General features: G+C 33.2%; 1 protein-coding gene across 1 annotated transcript; it reads right to left on the bottom strand.

Annotated features, from left to right (window-relative positions):
• Positions 1-247: 247 nt before the first annotated feature.
• On the bottom strand, positions 248-3,085 carry LOC143571917 (AP2-like ethylene-responsive transcription factor AIL1). The gene is made up of 8 exons (XM_077057216.1): positions 2,749-3,085; positions 2,244-2,670; positions 2,091-2,173; positions 1,912-2,009; positions 1,727-1,800; positions 1,598-1,648; positions 1,411-1,487; positions 248-808 (listed from the first exon to the last, which is right to left on the bottom strand). Exons 1-8 carry the CDS (start codon positions 3,002-3,004, stop codon positions 324-326), a joined length of 1,551 nt encoding a protein of 516 aa, XP_076913331.1. The 5' UTR covers positions 3,005-3,085; the 3' UTR covers positions 248-323.
• Between the last annotated feature and the right edge of the window lie 5,445 nt (positions 3,086-8,530).

Genomic DNA, 8,530 nt, shown 5'->3' with positions numbered 1-8,530 from the left:
AATTAGACCATTAGTAAAAGAGGGGCCAAATCTAATCATAATCTAGCCCTTATAGTCAATGAATCATTCTATCATGAAACCAGTTCATCATTAATTTCCTTCCAATAATATCAAAATATTAAGAAAACTTCATGCATACGATTCGTGAAAATTAAACTACGTACCTTGAAATAAATAAATACTTGTAGTGTTAGAAAATTTGGAACCTTTGTATCGTGACACAAGATCCCATATAATAATAATATGACCCCTTCCCAATTCAAATTAATACATCATATTGAACTAGAATATAAAAAACAAAGACGCATAAAGAGACCCCATTATCATGCATCTATCCATGAAGCAAACACTGGGACGTGAGGCCTCATTTGTGGTGTTCCAAGAACCATTTGGTTAATATTGCTTCCTTCAGGGCTATCTTCACGTGAGCTGCTCAAACTAGTCACCAATGAAGATGCATTTGATAAATGTGCTCCGAGTTTCGATGACTCGTCCACGTCTAGCCCCGGTCCGGTCCCAGTTTGACTGTTGAGTGTCATTGTCCAATCCAACCTGTTCTGGTTTGTGGTGTGCTCGGTTAATATGCACTTGGGTTCACCATTTTGAGACGGTGGTTGGTCTGACAAGAGCTCGGTGTTACTGGTGTCCACTACTTTGGTTCGCCTAGCTAGCTCACCGGCTAAAAGGGTATTACTTGCAATGATCTTTTGGACATCATAACGTGTTATGTCAAAGTTTGTGACTGCATTAACGCCACGGAATTTAATGGCGGCCACATCATAAGCTTCAGCAGCTTCTTCTTGGGTGCCTGTTTTTTAAGTTGTGAGTTGGTTTGGTGAATACAAGTTCAATGCCACTTAGGACTGATTTTGTTAGTTGAACTAAAAAATGTAAATAAAATGTATCAAGACATAAATTTGAAATCAGCTTCTTTTGTTGACAAAAGCAGCTTTGATCATCATCTTAAAGGTCAAGATTCCCAGAGATTTTAGGCTGTCAGGAGGGTGTTTGTTTTTAAAAGCATTCATATTTGTCTACTGGTTACTGAAACAAAAAACAGGACGGTAGTGAATGTCACATCACTTAGGCCGTATGTTATTAAATCAAGCTTAAGTTTGTCAACCATAGTTTGATAAATCAAGTCTAGACACTAGATATACCAAAGTTTGATAAATCAAGTCGAAACATTCGGGCATATGATCGAACGCAAAATGCTCATGCGGGGCACTATATCAAGCATTTTTCGTCACAAATTAACTTTTAAATTTGTCTCTCATACGATTTATATGATCATTTTTACTTGTATAACGACCTATATGAACCACACTATTATGACATATAGTTGTGTATGCATAATGTGTAGGTGTCGTTCATTCAAACACAACTAGTAAAAAAAACAAAATAACTTACTGAATGTGCCCAAGTAAAGATCCTTGTTCCCGGCTACACGGCCGATCCGAGCCTGCCAACGGCCATGTTGATGGTGTCTGAAAATTACAAACAAAAAAAGCCACCTTTAGTTTATACATAAAAGAAATATATAACTGATGAACATAAATACTAGACTTTTATAAATCTATAAATGCTTTAGATCGACCTTGTTACACCTCGGTAGATCGATGCTCCCCTCGAAAAACCACTGCTTCTTCTGAAAACAAAAAAATAATAATAATACTCCAATAGACAGATGATAGAACATATCTAATGTGAGAATGTAGACCATTACCGTCTCAAGTGAGCTACATATTCTTGTCTAGACATGTTCTTCATCTCTACAATTTCTTCTTGATAGTTCTCCAACTGAGAAATACATAAAACAAATATTATTTAAATAAAAAAACCAACATAAAAATAGTAAAACTGCATAAGTAGTAAAATGTTTAATATAAAATAACAATGGAAACACATTACTGGAAAGTTGATGTGAGTTGCCGGACCCCAATACTTAAGTGCTGCTAAATCATAAGCTCTAGCAGCTTTCTCTTCCATATCATAACCACCTAGATAAACTAATCAAATAAAAATAATAAAAAAAGATGTAAGAATATAGAATTTGTTTCAGTTTTCAAATTTTGAATTTTGAATCAAACCTTGTCTTCCTTTCCTGCTTTGACCTTCTTTCTTACAACTATTATCCCACAAATGTGCTTCATATCTTCCAGTCCATCTATGCCTAACAAAACAAACAAATCAAAATGTGCCAAAAAGGTTTAATACTATTATTATGATTTAAAGAAACGAACCTTGTAACACCTCGGTACTGAGAGGTTCTTTGACCAAAAGTATCCAAAGATTTCCGATGAACAATTTGTTTTGGTTGGTCAACTAATTTCTCAGAAGATCTTTTCTTAATAGTATTAGCACTAGTATTAGCAGAAGGTATGATTTGGTGTTGTGGTGTTGCTGGTATACATGGGGTTGTTGGTTGTGAACAACCAAAGCTCATTGACAACTGTAAATCTCCATTATTATGATGACCATAGTTTCTTGCAACCCAGTTCTTGATGCCATCTTCTTCATGAGTGTAAGTTGGTATATAGTAATCTGGGTAGTGATGGTGTTGAATCTGGTGTTGGTTATAACCATCATGTTGGTTGTAGTACAATGCACTGTTAGGGTTTACACCACCAAAGAAGTTCTCAAGTTTTGGTGGAGGTGAAGTGGTGCTTCCTAAAAACAACACATTGTTTAATACAAATTAATATGAGATAATATACAATATTAAAAAGATGTTTTGAAAACACAAACCTTGTGATTCATGTGATCTTGTGATGGCTTCCATCAAACAAAGTGAGCCATCAGACTTGAGGGGCATAATAGGAAAGTTGGAGTAAATCTCATGAACACCACTTTCGCCATACATGTGTGGGTAGTTGAAGTGAGAAGCTTCTTCCATGGTTGGGTTTGTGTTTGTGTTTATGTGAGGAGAAAGAGAGAAACCTAACCAGTTGTTGCTGTTTTTGTTGTTGTCATTGTGGTCTGTGTTGGTGTTCATAGACTTCATTTTTGTGTGAATCTAACTTACTTTCACACTTGGAATAAAGGAAACAAGGTTTTGATTTTTCTTGATGCAAAGCTTAATCAATCATTGGGAAGATAGTAGTATACTAATTATACTTTGCTTTCCCTCCATTTTTGAAACTAACAGAAACACAAATGTATATATGGGACAATCTATCTGGAACACCACCCAACAAAGACAAAATAAACCTCTCGAAAATCTTGAAAACTTTAATAACAATAATATATTATTTATTTATGTCTCACTCCATCATTAAATTAAAGAAATATAAATAAGTTATTCGTTTATGCATATAAACCCAAATTAGTTTAATTGTGTATATCAGTATATGTATGTAATATACACATTTGTATGTTAAAAAAATGAAATTTAGATAAGATGTATCACATGTATAACAGACTTTATTATAATGTATAGTTATAACTATTTATCTTTTGTTCTTATTTTATTCTATATTATTTTTAACAACTAGTATTTCCATAATGTTTAAAGTGAGACTATACACCCCCCCCCCCCTAACATTTTAGATGAAGATTATATCATTATACACCTTTATGACCAAGGCACCAAGCTAGCTAGTGGTTGTAAATAGTTGGGTTTTATCTTTTGTATCAAGTGTAGTTATAACTATTTATCTTTTGCTATTATAATTTTATTCTACAGTTTTAGTATTTGGAAATTTTTTTAATGTTTTAAAATTATTAATGGTTGGGTTTTATCATTTGTTATCTATTTCTAATCCCTCTTTATATAAATTATTTGTAGCTCAATTGTAGAGAACTCACTTTACTAGTGGGAGGTAGGGGTTCAAACTTCACTATCACCAATTTATATGGAAGATATGAGGGATGACCATGGTTTGCCATGGTTCGAGTCCTGATCTCACCCGGTTTTACCGGCTCCTCGTTGTCGTGCCATTTGGTGGGCGTAGGGGTCGGGTTTTATCCGGTGAATCCCTCAATAGGTTTTATCCGGTGAATCCCTCGTTGTCGTCCGGACTAGTGGCCGGCTCGGGCTACCTTTAACCAATGGGGGCCGCGTACAGAGTACCCGACGTTACTTAGTTGGTCGTTCAAAAAAAAATCCCTCTTTATATTAAATCTGATTTTCAGTTGTGCCAACAATAGAAAAGTATTAATGGATTCTGATATAACATTAAGTTTGTTTAATGAAATTGTGTCTTAAAATATGATTATGGAAGCAACATGTAATACATAATTTAATCTATAAGTATATATAAATTAATGAGTTATATTATTATTCAAATAATGCCATACACATTTTTCAACCTAGTATATATATATTTATTCTATATACTTTTCTTTTTGGTTTAAATTCTTTCACCATTCACACTATTTGCACTAAATAAAATAGTTAAATCTTTATCCAAAATACCTTTGGTCAGTCTGAAAAGATTTCCAAAGGAGACAAAGCAAGTTCCTTTAAACTTACACAAAAAGAATGAGTTTACACTAAACAATAATGTTGTCATCGTTCCAACATGCCATCGGGATCCGTGTGTGAGAAAAACCACTTCTTTTGCTTTGCTTTTCTTTTTCTATTGCTTTTATCTTTTATAAATTTAAAATAAGTTTTAAACCATAAGTTTTACATTTAAAACTTATGCAAAATTGTTTTATATGTAATATGTACAAAATTGTCTGGTTTGATATGTAACTAGTCTCTTGCTTGTTACAATATGTATATACTTTATGTAATGTTGTTGTGATAATAAAATTCCTTTAGTTGATAGTTCAAAAAATTTATATAAGAATAAGTTTATTTACAACCCAAATCAACTCAACTTCTAATAAAAACTAATTTCATTCTCTTTCATATACACAACCCAACCTAACTTAAATTTTTTTATTTTTGTTCACAACTCAATTCAAACCAATTTTTTTATTACATATATCTTATTTTAATTTTAAATTTTAATATATATAAATAACAAAAGTGTTTAGTTTTTTAACAATATAATTTTAAGTATGGATAAATTATTAAAAAAGTTTGGTTCATGAAACATAAATAAAAGTACTTTGTTTATAATAAAATTTAACAAAACAAATAATTCGCAAACTCGTATTAAAAAAGGCATATTTATAAAAATACTCTATTTTAATAAAATTGTTAAAAAATTTCATAAACACTAATACAACAGTGTTTTTAGAAAATTTAAAAAGGTAAATAATATGAGTTATCATATGATAATAAAAAAATTATGTGAATTTAATTGTTTATAAGAGAAAAGAAGGGGGGAAATACAAAGTCACTAGCAACGTGTCATGATGTGGAATGGATTTGGGTTGTGACCTAGGTTGATGGCATAACCGGGTTATTCATTTAAAACATATTTCACTTCTCTTTTTTTTACCTATTAGTTGGCAACCCAACCTTGGATTGGAAATATAAATGGTCTAATGTGCATTAAATTACTGTTTAGTTCAACCTCATTTTTCTTAAAACATAATCCTTATATTCAACTTTAAGAAAAGGGATCATACGAAGATGAAGATCTGATTTTGTGTGGTCACCAAAATCAAATTTTGGATTCAATTAATTTAATAAAAAAATTAAAGAATACAATATTCCTTTTTAGCCTTTATTTAAACAGTTCAAGAAAACATAATTAGGGTTACAACCTAAAATATACTAGAGTTATGTTTGTGTGTAGGATGGGATAAAAACTGCAAGATTTTGACTTGGATATACTGAAAGTTGAAACTTGCACCCTTGCACTTTCTTTTTCATCCAACAAATAATATAAAGATAGTAAGCTCATTCTTTCGACAAAGTACTAAATGTATACAATCTAAGATTAAGAGAATGGGTTCGGCTGAATCCATATAAAATTTTGTTTTAATTTTATATATTAGTGTATTTTGACATCGAACCGGTAGAAAACTCAAATCTAAGTGATAAACGGTCGTCTGTCCCTTGAAATTTTTCCGAACTCATAGAAAAATATTTCTGGCTACGCCACTGTCCACCAGCATTAAACATAACACGCGTCATTGATTTAAGAGACATGACATTCAACCAGAAATCTCTCATGTCCACGGGTGAATGTAATTAGGGTGTTAGGTAAGATAATTCTTTTGATCCTGATTTGTTTAATAAATGAAGTGATTGTAAATAAAAAAATAAATATTTACGAAAGTATCGATTTGCTATAAAGATTGAAAGACAAGAAAGGCAAAGAAATCCAAAGAGATGGCCATGAAATTTATGAAAGATGGCAAGTAAACTGCAGTTGCAGCAAGAAGAGGCAAAAAGACAAAAGAGTGCAGTCGTTAGGGTTAAGAAGAGAAACAGTGTTTATATATAGGTTTGATGTGAGTGGGGTTTCAAGGTCTATACACATATATACGTACATGCTGAGTAGTAGGGTATCTTTTGATATATACATATAGCATGAGGAAATTAATAGGGTTCTCCTAGGCCTAGCCGGCTAGCTGTTCTGATGAGAAGTGCCTTGACAATCAGCTAAACGACGCCGTTTCAGTGTTGCCAGGAAGAAAGACATACTACTCAACAGGGTAAAGCATTTCCTCCTCCATCCTTTTGGACGGACTTTCTCTGCCCTCGTTAAACAATAACGATATATATATATATATATATATATATATGTATGCATTGTTTTTGACTGACAAATCAACACAGTCGTATTGCAGTCCCATGCCCCTCCCTCCCTCACTCTATGTTCATTCAAATATGTAATGTATTAATATTTATATTTATACTAGAATGAAATTCAAATAAAAATACTTAGATAGTAATTATAGAGAGAAAAATTAGATAGTAATTATAGAGAGAAAAACCAAACACTTAATAGTTTTTAGTGATTCATGTTTGGAATGAGGGTTGAGATAGGCTTCTTTTATGTGTTTTTCACTTAATTAATCACCATAACTGGATCCCTCCTTTTTTTCATTTTATGATAAAAAAAACTATGTACGTGGCGTCCACTTTTTCATAAACCCTTTTGTGTATTTTATAAGGTATTACTTAAAAATGATCCCAACTTTTATAAACTAACTACACACACGAAAGCAAAACATTGGAATTAAGATATTTACCTAGAAGGACCATTTTATGTGTACGAGCGACATATAGGAGATGGGGTTGGTGTAATGCCAATTGCCACATAACGCATGGCAACCTAGCATATGGTACGTTGCCCTAAATCTTGGGCATCATTCCATGTATTTTCAAAACTAATGTCACCTAATTTCATGTCCATCTATTTAGTGTACATGACTATACCCTACACAAGTAACAACAATATATTGTGGTGCATAAACTATTTAACTAGTTCCAGTTCACTAACAAACATATGCTCATAATCATGTTTATGTTATGCAAATTCACTCTTCCCTTGTTGCATATCCAACATTTTATGACACCAACTTTCACAATATAAATAAATATCTCTTTTCTATTTTTAAGGTGAAAAAAATGGCCGTTTCATCAAGAACACTTACACCCAATTCTTGATTTGGTTAAGTCACTGTATAAAAAACTCATGGCTCGAAGCTCGCTCGAAAAAAGCTCGGAGAAAGCTCGCTCGAAATCGGCTCGATTGTAAACGAGCCGAGCCTAGCTCGACTCGATTTCTAAACGAGCCAAGCCTGAGCTAGCCCCGGCTCGGCTCGAGCTCGCTCGATTGGCTCGAACTATTTTATTTTAATTTAATATATATATATACGTACTTGCATATAATTATCGAGCCCAACACATGGGATTTCCTTTAATTCGGCCCAATTTTATTTCTCACTCCATAGTCCATATTCATAATTTCATATACCGGTAACTGAAAGATGAGATTTCATAATTCACACACTCAATAATCAGTATACGTTCCATTTCCACCCTAACCCTAGCCGCTCATATTCACCTCCTCCATCGGCGCCACTCATAGATAATACTTCTCTGCTTAACTTTGTACTTGGTTTGGTTTAGACTTGCTGAACATATTTTGTTTTCGATGGTGTTATTACATGTATTTATTTTGTTTGTATTTGGTTAGTGTTGAACTGTTGATCTCAACATCAAATTTCTTTAGTTTAACTTGATGGTTGCATATAATTTTTATTATTACACGTAAACTTGAGCCAAATCGAGCCGAGCCGAGACGGCTCGATTTAAAACCAATCCGAGCTTAAGCTCAAATTTTTAGCTTGATTACGAGCTCGAGCTCGAGCCGAGCCAGCTTGATTTAAAACTGAGCCGAGCTTGAGCTCAAATTTTTAGCTCGAGCTCGAGCCGAGCCAGCTCGATTGAATATCGAGCCGAGCTTGAGCTTGCCTTGACTCGGGCTCGGCTCGGCTCGTGAACAGGCTTAAGCATGCACGTGTTTGAGACACATGGTTTTAAGTGTGTTCATGTTATATAATATGTGGATATATCTTTTTAATCAAATAAGATCTTGAACGGAATTTTACTCAATATTTATACTAGCCAACAAAAATGGGAAAATTATCAGTAATGTGGTTCCATGAAATATTG

This window comes from Bidens hawaiensis, unplaced genomic scaffold (assembly GCF_021521415.1).
Source record: "Bidens hawaiensis isolate Kalapana, Puna unplaced genomic scaffold, B.hawaiensis_p1.1 tig00025623_1, whole genome shotgun sequence".
NCBI lineage: Eukaryota > Viridiplantae > Streptophyta > Magnoliopsida > Asterales > Asteraceae > Bidens > Bidens hawaiensis.
Note: the sequence above shows the minus strand (reverse complement) of the source record. Positions and strands in the feature narration are given on the sequence as shown.

Bases quoted from the DNA above. Each gene is read 5' to 3' on its own strand.
- LOC143571917 (XM_077057216.1), bottom strand. From the start codon at position 3,004: ATGAAGTCTATGAACACCAACACAGACCACAATGACAACAACAAAAAC. The intron at 2,010-2,090 runs GTTTGATTCAAA...TTATTTGATTAG, and splicing joins AAGCAGGAAAGGAAGACAAG to TTTATCTAGGTGGTTATGAT. The intron at 809-1,410 runs GTAAGTTATTTT...CTTAAAAAACAG, and splicing joins TCTTTACTTGGGCACATTCA to GCACCCAAGAAGAAGCTGCT.